Source organism: Electrophorus electricus, chromosome 21 (assembly GCF_041902795.1).
Source record: "Electrophorus electricus isolate QZ-2024a chromosome 21, ASM4190279v1, whole genome shotgun sequence".
Classification (NCBI taxonomy): Eukaryota; Metazoa; Chordata; class Actinopteri; order Gymnotiformes; family Gymnotidae; genus Electrophorus; species Electrophorus electricus.
The window spans coordinates 5,225,001-5,236,552 of NC_137517.1; the positions used below are offsets into that span (position 1 = coordinate 5,225,001).

Genomic DNA, 11,552 nt, shown 5'->3' on the forward strand with positions numbered 1-11,552 from the left:
TCCTCTGGTCAAAGGTCACCGAAGAGCTGCTGAGGGGGAACACGGGTAACGGAGTTTTTGTGTCATTGACAGAAGCTCAGTGTTTGTTTGTTTTTTTTTATTTGAGATTTTGCTCGTTGTCTGAGTTTGACTACTTGGGATAAACACATTTTGTCACATGCAGTATTTGTATTATAGAGTTACTGAATTGTGATGTTATGGTTCATTCCAGGGTGTGAAGACCTTTCATCAGGTGGTAACGACATTCCCCAGTCGATGAATTTAGTGCCCCTGTTGAGCTGGAATTACCTCCAGTACCTGAGTGACGCCCGCAGTCTTATCAGTACCAGTGTTCAGGCATGCCAGGTGTGGTCCGCCCCTTACGACGGATTTAATCCCGCCCCCATGGATTATCAGAGAGAGGAGGAGATTGAAGAGCAAGAGGATAGAGGAAAAAAGACAGTGAGGTACGAGGGCGGGTCACTGCTGGAGTTGGGGGACGTGCTGCCTGAGCTGGAGTGGGATAACAGCTGCGATGCTGGTCCACACAGCCCGGGCAACCAGCAGGTCTCTGAGACTTCCCACATTCCAAAACGGCCTCTCCCAGAAGAGCCTCCCAGACACGTTCAGGAGATGCAGAAACGTGCCATCATGCTATTTCGGGGATCCTATTTTGAGGAGTCAAACTTCCAGGATGACATCTTGGTTTATAATCTCATTGCCCAGAAAGACACACTAGACGACCCCAGAGCATCCTTAAAAAATACTCAGAGAAGCCAAAAGCACAACCATTCACATTGCGACGCACCATCCAAAGCAAATAACCATGAGCATCCTTACACATGTGGTAACACACAGAATCACATATATGGTAATGTAGAAAATGATAATCCTAAACCAAGCCTTGAGTGTTCCTTCGAGCTGAGCCACGGCGAAATAAATCAAGAATCACCAAAATGCGTAAAGGTGTTAAATGGACAGACGGCTGAGCAAGAGAGGGTGCAACCAGACAGTAAAACTGCTCATTTCAACCATAACCAGAAAGAGGCAACCGTCACGAGCCCACAGCACCAGCCAGGTCTACCCACCGAGCCCTCAGTGGGCGACACAAGGGAAGGCTTCATTTCCCAGTCACCCCAGCTCATCCGCACAACAGGAAGAGACGATGAGAGCACAGCGGGAATCGAAGTTCACTTCCAGCGGCTGACTTCACTCCTGCACGGCGAAGAGGAGGAGGCGGATTTCGGTTCACATTGTAACGATGACTACGGGGATGAGGAAGGGAGGAATGAGCATCCAGACTGGAATGATGGAGACAGAAGCAAACACGGCGTCCCGTTTACAGGTGAGTTGGCCGTTAAGCGGATGTTCTGAAACAAGTATGGAAGCGTTCGGTGGGTGGGTGGTACAAGCCCTGCTCCACCCGCAGGTCCCTTCCTTAGCGTGCTACTGTCACGGCTGGAGAACATGTTGGAGAACCCGCTGGAGGTGAACCTACTGGTGACGGGCATCCTGGCACAGCTGGCATCGTACCCACAGCCGCTGCTGCGCTGCTTCCTACTCGGCACACGTCCCACCTTCCATCCCAGCGTGCGCTCTCTCTACCAGGTGCCCAGACATGCCCCTCTCTCTCTCTCTCTCTCTCTCTCTCTCTCTCTCTCTCTCTCTCTCTCTCTCTCTCTCTCTCTCTCTCTCTCTCTCTCTTCTTCATTTAGTTCCCTCATTCTATTACACATCAATACCTCAAGTGCTGCAGTCACTGGGGTAGGTGCCAGACATGTGCAAGGAACCACAGTGCCAGAGACTTCTCTATGGTCGTCTTTCAGGTTCTGGTGTCTGTGGGTTGCCAGATTGAGCAGTATGCAGCGTCCAGGCCTGAATTCACTCAGCTGGTGCAGGATGCTGCTGTGAACCTGCTTTGCAGAGACCAGGCCAAAATGTGCAGAGGTGAACACTGTGGACGTGTGGATGTATGTTATGTTCATGTTTCGTTTTCCCTCACCGTCAGTGGGGTGCTGTGAACGTCCTTTTACAAAAGGGCCTCTCTTGTTAGTCTTTGGAGGGATGCAAAATACATTCTTTCTGGGGCCAGAAAATCACTGAGGTGATTAGAGGAGATTGTATCAATCTGGGCATCATCGGAGCGACAGGTTCTAGCTGACACCCTCCATAACTATCTCACGTGTCAAGACGCAGTTCCACACTCCACACTATCAGATACTACCAACTGAACCAAGCTATATCCTCTCGTAATTTAGCAGCTTGTGAAGCAGCTGCCAAGCTAGTTCTGTCTGAGGTGAATCAAAACACTTTGCTCACCAACTGTTGCATCACTGGGTATTACAAGCTATTGTTGAACTTTTGGAAACTGTCATTTTTAGCAGGTTTTCTTTTAGCTTTGGCCGAGACCTTTAGTGATTTCCTCTGTCTCTCTCTCTCAGAGCAGGATTTCCTGCTGGACTATGGCTGGTTTCGGAACGGGCACACGCCCGTGTGCCTGCAGACATTTCGTCCGCCCTGTCCCGAGATTCCGCTTCAGTCCAGGAACAGAGCGTTCGCAGCCTTCCTCTATGCCGAGTTCCTTAAAGAGCTGGCAGCCGTCGTGCAGGAACACTCCGTCCTTCCTGACTTAACCGTAGAGGAAGAGGACATTTCCCTAACTCCTAAACAATGCATTTTCCACATGCCGTCAGTATCAACAAAACCAAAAAATGCACAGCCTTAATACAATCACAGTATGACAATTTCTCAATATTCCGTTGTGTGTATATCATCGAATCCTCCATTCTTAGGTTCTCTTTATAATAGCCGATTAAACATTTTTTATATCCTATTCCAGTTTTGTATTACTTTTGCTCGATAAAAGAGGCTACCTGACACCAGTGGTTTTCTGAATCAAGATTAATCCCAAATGACACTCAAAAAATAGCATCACGACGGCCTACCTAAGAAGTGACTGAGTTACGGATCCTGTTTACTGAAGCTGCTGGCATGGTATATCGCTACAATTCAGCAAGAAGTCAGCTATAGATTTTTGTAAGCCAGTATAACTGTATTGTATAGTAATGCATAAGATGCTGCAAGGATGGTTAGAGGAAGAGAAATTGGCTCAGCTGGTTCATTAGAAGGATCGATCAACAAGCAAATAATTTTGGAGAAAATAATTTAGGTTAATCTGTAATGGTAATCCTGCAGTGTTGGGCCTCAGGAGCACTGGCGAGAGGTAGGAGGGGTCTTTCATCATTTGGGCTTGAATTTAAATCAAGTTTACAATTACAATTAAAACAAATTAATTACAGCTACAAATTACAGCATTTCATCATATTAGATTGAAAATGAAATAAAGGTTTAGAGTGGCATCCACAAACAAAAATTGCAAAAACAAATGAGAAAATATATAAATCTCCTCAAATAACCGTGGTTTTCCGGGGGTGGTCAAGCAGCTATCATGTTACTGATCTTTTACTAGGCTACAGTCCTGTTCAGATTGTGCACCTATTTGGGGATCTTTAGTAGACCTATTTGCTGGCCTGTTGCAATAGAATCAGTGTAGACGTACTATTTTATTGATTCATACTGGCTTATTCATGATGAAGTTTTTTGGTTTTTTTTGTATTGCATAAATAAAATTAATAAAATGATCACAGTAAAAAAAACAAACAATTTAAACTAACATAGGCTACCATCTGGTGGACGTTTTGTTTTCCCTGACATTTCTTTGAGTTCTTTAGAATGCCAAATCTTGTGCTATAAGTAGGTAGCTTGATATTCTGCAATAACCTGAATACAGCTTCCCTGGCAAACCTAAATGTTAATTTGAAAATCTGAGCCATCCAAATTCAGCCTTAGGTGTGAATTGTACAGGAGGGACTAACACTGTCAGTTTCAGTCTTGTCTTGGTGCGCTAATTATTAATTGGTCAGTCAAAGTACACTTTCGGGTTAGCTTTAGGCGTACTCACACTGTTAAATTAAGAATGCGGCCTACTACAAAAGCTTACATCTGTTTAAAAAAAAAAAAAAAGATGGATCTACCAGCTACCCTTACTTGATGTAAATGGACTTCTACCTGGTTAACTATTCATTCTTTGCACTAACATTTACTTATGTTATCTCTTACCTTTACTTGATCTCTACCTTACTTCTGTCTCTGACTAACTAATCTTGCTGTGCTTCCAGGTGCATTCCCCTTCATGCGTTGTAGCCCTCTCAGCTCAACCTCCATTGCCATCATCTTAGCTTCCATCATTCTCACATCCCTGCAACACACTGACTTATTTACCCTCTCTGGTGCTCATACCTCCCCACAGTACTTTCCTCCGTTTGCTCTCCTCATCCATTCACCTCCTCCTCCCTCATTTTCTCGCCAAGCTCTTTGGCTATTTGAAAGAAGCTACTGGCTGCTAGTGCAATCGAGGTGTCATCAGTCTTGATGTCCTGATTCTTGATGTCTCGGGAGCCTCTGACACGTTTAACGTAAGAGCCCCCTGTCCATCCTCACAGCCCTATGGGTTACTGGTGCAGCATGGTGATGGTCTGTGTCATAAGTTGAGGGAAGGTCATATCATGTGACTCTCCACTGGTGTCCCACAAGGCTCATTGCTTGGTCCTCTCCTGTTCGCACCTGTTGATCCTTTCCTGTTCCCTCTATAGCCACTCTTTTATTGAGGTTATGTTCTCACATGGTATTTTCTACTTCTTCTATGCAGATGATACTCAGTTTTCTCCTTTCCGCCCTTTGACGCAGGTTTCTGCTCATGCCTTGGCATGCCTAGCAGACATCTCTCCATAGATGGCATAGATGTTATCTCATCACTTAACACTAAATCTCAGCAGAAATGAGCTGCTATATATATTGGCCAGAGGAAGACGGGTCCCCCTTTGATTCTTGGTTCCTCTCAAGGTTTCTTCCTCATGCTCTAGGGAGGTTTTCCTCGCCACTTGCCTTGCTCACTGGGCGCTTGGACTCGGACATCTGTAATGCTGCATTGTGGCAACAACTGCTGTAAAAAGCGCTATATAAATACATTTGACTTGACTCGACTATAGATCCCTAGTGACGTCTCCAAGGTCAAGCCCTTGCGATCTCAGTAAAGAACACCTGGATCACTCCGACCGACCAGGCAAGCAACCAACTGGACAACCAACTATCATTCTCTCCTCATACTGCTAATTGCTCATTTAACTCGGTCAGGTTCACTCAGGTTCTTGTTCAATCCTTGTTCAAGACTGGGCTACTGCAACTTATTAGTGGCAGGTCTCTCCTCTATCCAGGACTGATAGTGTTCTTAACATTGGCCATCTATTCTCAGATGAGTATATGTATTTGAGCGAGGCTTTAAAGCACTTTTGTAAGCTCCACTGGACAAGGGCATCTCCCAAATGCTGCAAGTGTAAATGGAGCTTTTTTCCGTTTTATATGATTATGGTGCCCCTATGTGGCAAAAATATTTCACGGCATTTCAAAAGTTTACTGTCATGGCTCATAAACTCAGCTCATCTTTTTAAAGCACTGATAAAATATATATATAAAATTAAAAAAAAATATATAAAATATATAAAAATATATATAAAAAATTATATATATATATAAATATATAAATAAAATATTTTCCACAGCAATGAGACAATATGTAAAGTCATATGTTTTTAATTGGAATTCACTCTGGTTCAGTTCATATGGTTATGCAAGTCCCTTATATTTATTAATAAATTAATAAAATTAACAAAACAATACATTCAATTATGTAATAAATATCTGGGGATAAAGATAACATATTATGCTTTAAGTTGAAATTACAACTCCAAAGTGGTTTAGGACACCAGTGATACAGGGAAAAATTCTTCCACTCACATCATAATGTTGAAATATCATAAGAAATGTTTTATCAGTGCTTTACCCATACATACAAACTGTAATTGTCATGTCAGTATAACACAGTCATTGTAAGTTCAACATCAACTTTCACAAAGCAAACAGTATTACATAATACTGAATCTGTACTACAGCCAATACACTTACAAACCAGTTCTATTAACATTTTAAAATCAACATTTAAAAAAAAAAGTACATTCAAGATGTTTTATTTGACATTCACAAGAACATTCATCTCCTCATCATAAAACTGAGTTTAATGTGTGTCTCCAATTTGCAAACACAATCAGTGACTGTTAATTGCATGACCTGTTACCTTATGACTTCACTCCTGGGCTCTGATTGGTCGGTGCTGGCACTGCGCAGCAGTCATTCTTCCAGGAGGAGGAGTTAAAGCCTGCAGGGGCGGAGCGGGAGCGAGGTGTGTCTGTTTGGCCCAGCCCCTGGTACTGTCCTTTTGGGGAGGCAGGCACAGAAAGGGGGTCAACCCCCAGCCGCTCATGAGATGAACCTGAGAGAAGGCCAGTGTGTTCGCCCTGCACAATGTCCGCTTCAGAGCCGAAGAACAGCTTACGGGGACGACCAAGCACTGTACGGCCTTCAGCAAGCACACACACACACACACAAATGTAAATATTTCAAAGATACTTTATACTCACCACTCAATAACTTATGGTGATGATCCTGTATCATACGCCCTCAAAATATGCACATACACTCACACTTGTACAGATGTACAGATTACCCCACAACACGCATTTACACTTTGGACACATACACAAAACAAAGTGCTTTAGGTCTGTGTGTCTTTGCTTGTCAGTATATGTGTGTGACAGATGAAAGACAAGCTAGTACATACCCACGTTCCGGACTTGCTCTGAAATGTCAGCTCGTATATCAGAGACGTCCAGCATAGCGAGGAAGGAGTCGAAGCAGGAACCTTCCTCATCCTCACGTACATATGGACGATATGTGAAGCTGTAGTGATGTGCAATTGCTGCAAGGAACATCTCAATGCAGATGACAAAGTCCTAGAAACATAGCCACACAAACATGACCAAAGACCCACTGCATGTCATTACTGGTGCACGTAACCCTACAGTGGTATGACCTACGTGAGTTCCATATGTGCACCTGCAATCCTGTATTCATGAGTTACATATGTGCACTTGTCATCCTGTAATCGAGTTACATATGCACACCTGTCATCCAGTAATCGAGTTACATATGTACACCTGCAAACCTGTAATCATGAGTTATATATGTGCCCCTGTCATCCTGTAATCATGAGTTACATACGCACACCTGTCATCCTGTAATCATATGTGCACCTGTCAACCTGTAATCATGAGTTACATATGCATACCTGTCATCCTGTAATCATGAGTTACATATGTGCACCTGTCATCCTGTAATCATGAGTTACATATGTGCACCTGTCAACCTGTAATCATGAGTTACATACGCACACCTGTCATCCTGTAATCATGAGTTACATATGCACACCTGTCATCCTGTAATCATGAGTTACATACGTGCACCTGTCAGCCTGTAATCATGAGTTACATACGCACACCTGTCAACCTGTAATCATGAGTTACATACGCACACCTGTCATCCTGTAATCATGAGTTACATATGTGCACCTGCAATCCTGTAGCTACGGCCTCCACGCTTTCCCATTCCCATGTGTGCTTATCAGATATGACGCCAACCTTCACAAGAAAGGCGATGAACACAGCCTGCCTGCAGAGGGCAACAAACATTTGCGAATGGTCCACATTTATCCCCCGAAGATGATTCATTTCCTTTCCTTTTCACTGTAGCAAATGACAAAATATTTACAAACACTGTTTCCACTTGCACTATTTCTACCCATATCTACTACTTAATTCCATCATGTCTGTGTTCACGGAAGGCAACTTACTGTCCAATAGTTTCAATCTAGCTATTGAGCAGCTGACAGAAAAGAAAACATAAACTGAATAATTTGTGTGGAAGAACGTTAAAGTGACAATCACCAATCATAAACAACCAAAAAATGTCAATTTCAGAGGTCGATACTTTTGAACACACATACCAAAATGAGGCAAACACCACCATTTTAACGCAGAAGAATTTGCCAACCGGCTTTAGTGGGCTCAGCTCTTCTTTCAGGGTACGGTAGAACAGAAGCAGGCAGTACATGGCAAACTGAAAACACACACACAGTATTGAATTACTTATGAGGACACACACTCAAGTGAAACTTATAAACAAAAAACAGCCAAAACCTTGACCTTTAACCTACGTTTTAGTCTGACACACACACAGGAAATAAGTGTTTTGATAGTTTGTCCTGTTTGCTTAAAAGAAATGCACGCAGTGGTGTGAGGACCACAGGGAAGGATCTCACAGATCTTTTGTTTTTCTTCTGTAGATGACCCAGAGAGGAGTCGTAGTGTGTTCCTCCTAGAGGACATCTAGGACCTTGTAAGGACTCCGTGTATACACAAATATAGGCACAGATAAATCTTCATACCCCCACAACATCTTCATCAGCTGCACATGCAAGCACTTTCTGTCCAAAACATCCTGTTTCTCAAAATTGCAAACTGTTTCTAAGCACACAAACCTAATTCATCTTCACACGCACAAGCTCATCAAACACTAGAGTAGCCACACACATACCAGCTGTGAGGCGTTGTTGACAATAACGAGATAAGTCCAGGCATTTCTGAAGCTGAAGTTTCCCTCGTCGTAGATGCCACACAGCTGGCACACCCTATGGAAAGACACGACACAGCATCACAAATCGGTACATTTGTTTCTGAGTGTTTCTGTGTGTGTGTGTGTGTGTGTGTGTGTGTGTGTGTGTGTGTGCGTGTGTGTGCTTGTGTGTGTGTGTTGTGTGTTTTCATCGTTATGAGGATGAGTGGAGGTGCGGCGTATTTCTGTGAATCCTAGTTTTTCTTTCTGAGATTGCAGAGGGCTCTTTTCAGTTTTCTTACAGTGCTATGACTGTAGTAACAGGCCTGATGGCAGTGTACTGCAGAACTCCTAGTTTACATCTGTACAGAAGAACCCTGAGGATGAGAGAAGCACGCAGGTGATTTCACTCAGCACTGTCACACAAAGCTCCATTACATTTTAAACATAAGGACATCCCTTATAAAGGATAATTAAAATTATAAAAATAATGAGTTTGTTATTGGTTATTAATGGTTATTAATTAGGACACAAACAGCTTATAGAAAAATTAATAATCATTTATAACTCATAAATACCAGGCACCAATGATTTTCTGACCTGTAGAATGTTAATGTAGTCCATTTTATTTTTGACTAAAGTGTGGTTAAATGATAGCAGCGTATTACATTTCTGATGAAGGTGATAGGTATAATGTTGATAAAACAAAAGAATGGCAAGATCTGAGGTTTAATAGTATAAATGAATATGGTCTCACTATTTTGCAAAAAACAGGTCAATGTATTTTGAGGTTTTCATAACCTAATTAATAACCATTAATAGCCTAGTTTTTAACGAGTCATAATCCCTTTGTATGGATGGTGTTATTGTAAAGCAGTTCAACTAAAATATCTATTAGAATATATCTAATATCATGGTAAGGTTTCACAATGAGGGCAGAACAATCCTGAAAACATTTCAGTATTTATGTACTGACTACATTTTCTTACAATTGTAATATTACATTGAAAATACAAGGCGATGTTGGAGTGTTTGTGTGTGTACACTCACTCTCCCATGGGCCATGGCGGGCAACAGCAGAAAGGGGGCAGTAGTGAGCGCTGTTCCTGCACCTCTAGAATAAGCGGAAGGCTGGGGTACTGCGTCTCCAGGAAGTTCAGCAGGAACATCAGGAAGTTATAGATTACATACGCCTCATAACACTCGCGGCATGTGTCCACATAGATGGCTATACTGGGATACTTCAGCGCAATCCACTGGAAGGGATCCACACCAGCACACACACACACACACACACACACACACACACACACACACACACACACACACACACACACACACACACACACACACACACCAAATACACTGTAGCACACTACATTTCCTCTGACCTGTAATGATCCACTTTACAATTCAGAGACTGGGAGAGTTGTTAATACCTACACTGTCTAAGCTGTATATTGGAACCATCCACAGTATTCTGTGTAAAAAAAACCACACACACACACGGATATCCATTATATGGCCAAATGTCATGCATCCCTTGTGTGTGACTGACTGTGAGACATACACGCATGTATACCCTAAAGATGCTCTCGCAATAAAACGACTTTCTGGGGGTCTTTCGGAGCTGCTTGAGCGAGAAAAAAAAAACCTCAAAAGTTTCCACGCGTGTATCTGCCATCAGGTCTTCAGCACACGTGCGAATTACACTGAGCAGCAGCTGGTGCAACATCTAGCTTCATCATGGCGAAGACCCAGCCCATTTGGCGTCCCACCCGTGTGTGTGAGTCTGTGTATCATACCTGATAATTGGTTTCTGTAGTTCAGGTTGTGTGTAGTGCACCAGATGCTGTAGGATGCCCCACAGAGAGACAGGAATCGTCATAAATACAAACACACCCGCAATGAACCACGCCTTAGTGTGTGTTCCCACCTGCAATAGTTAACAAATAAAATGAGTGCTCAGTTTTCCTGACAGCCACGAAATCGACGCCAAAGTATTCAATCCAGTGTTCAATACATAATATACACTCCCGAATCACGCGCTCTTCGGAGGCTTGCTGGTTCTTCATTAGCAGCGCATCAATCCTCACAAAGCACAATTTTGTATTTGTATTTTTGCGGTTTTTTAATCATTTGAATACCAAGCTCAATCGCAACGGTTCACGACGATCGCCTCCAATTCCAAACACTGCTTCAAAACCACACGGGACGCACCTCCGCTTTCTGCAGCTCCCACACGCACAGCGGCAAGGCCACGGCCAGAAGCATCACGTACAAGACCACAACAAGGGGCCGAATCCACCGGCGCCAGCTCCCGCAAGTGCACGGCATTTCTCCCGCACGGACGGAAGGACGTGTGCCTGCTATCGGCCTCGAGCCGTCCCGAGCATCTCTCCGCGAGCGTTCGGTGTTATGACGGAGCAAGCGTCCGAGCCGACGTTAACCGGAAGGATGCTTGCGCACGACGCAAAGCCCCGTTGGGCGTCGTCAACACAAGGGGAACGCGGCGCCGTGAGGGAGTCGATCCGGAGGCAGGCTGGGCAAACCCCACTGAACCGTGGAGAAATGTCTGTATTTGATCGCGGTAGAAAAGAACTAGATATATGGTAGGATTACGAATAGCATATTACAGATACGCTCGCATGAACTATGTGCGTCTATTGTATTCTGCTAAGAGGATTTTATTGTGTAGGTTTATTTTCAGACATTATCCTGACACTTCGTCACTGCGGTGTCTGATGAGAGAGAGAGAGAGAGAGAGAGAGAGAGAGAGAGAGAGAGAGAGAGAGAGAAAGAGAGAGAGAGAAAGAGAGAGAGAAAGAGAGAGAGAGAGAGAGAGAGGGAGAGAGAGAGAGAGAGAGAGAGAGAGGGAGAGAGAGAGAAAGAGAGAGAGAGAAAGAGAGAGAGAGAGAGAGAAAGAGAGAGAGAGAGAGAGAGAGGGAGAGAGAGAAAGAGAGAGAGAGAGAGAGAAAGAGAGAGAGAGAGAGAGAGAAAGAGAGAGAGAG

At 43.6% G+C, this 11,552-nt stretch overlaps 2 protein-coding genes across 9 annotated transcripts in view; one reads left to right on the forward strand and one right to left on the reverse strand.

Moving 5' to 3' along the window:
- Positions 1-2,812, forward strand: part of fhip1ab (FHF complex subunit HOOK interacting protein 1Ab) — a 9,704-nt gene extending 6,892 nt beyond the window's left edge. For 6 of the 8 annotated variants that reach the window (XM_026998721.3, XM_026998722.3, XM_026998719.3 and 3 more), the window contains 5 exons: positions 1-45; positions 212-1,324; positions 1,409-1,587; positions 1,806-1,926; positions 2,421-2,812. The exon at positions 1-45 is cut by the window's left edge and continues 161 nt beyond it. In XM_026998721.3, coding sequence (XP_026854522.2) covers positions 1-45; positions 212-1,324; positions 1,409-1,587; positions 1,806-1,926; positions 2,421-2,704 — 1,742 coding nt within the window. In that variant the 3' untranslated portion in view covers positions 2,705-2,812. Of the gene's footprint in view, positions 46-211; positions 1,325-1,408; positions 1,588-1,805; positions 1,950-2,420 lie in introns of all 8 variants that reach the window. The other 2 variants (XM_081703964.1, XM_081703966.1) reach the window with 2 other exon arrangements.
- Positions 2,813-5,612: 2,800 nt separating this feature from the next.
- LOC113570315 (transmembrane protein 184C-like) lies at positions 5,613-11,244 on the reverse strand. The gene is made up of 10 exons (XM_035521385.2): positions 10,762-11,244; positions 10,347-10,477; positions 9,985-10,021; positions 9,592-9,797; positions 8,844-8,918; positions 8,524-8,617; positions 7,934-8,046; positions 7,500-7,599; positions 6,713-6,884; positions 5,613-6,451 (listed from the first exon to the last, which is right to left on the reverse strand). The coding sequence occupies exons 1-10, from the start codon at positions 10,876-10,878 to the stop codon at positions 6,171-6,173; spliced, it is 1,326 nt and encodes a 441-aa protein (XP_035377278.1). The 5' UTR covers positions 10,879-11,244; the 3' UTR covers positions 5,613-6,170.
- Positions 11,245-11,552: the final 308 nt, after the last annotated feature.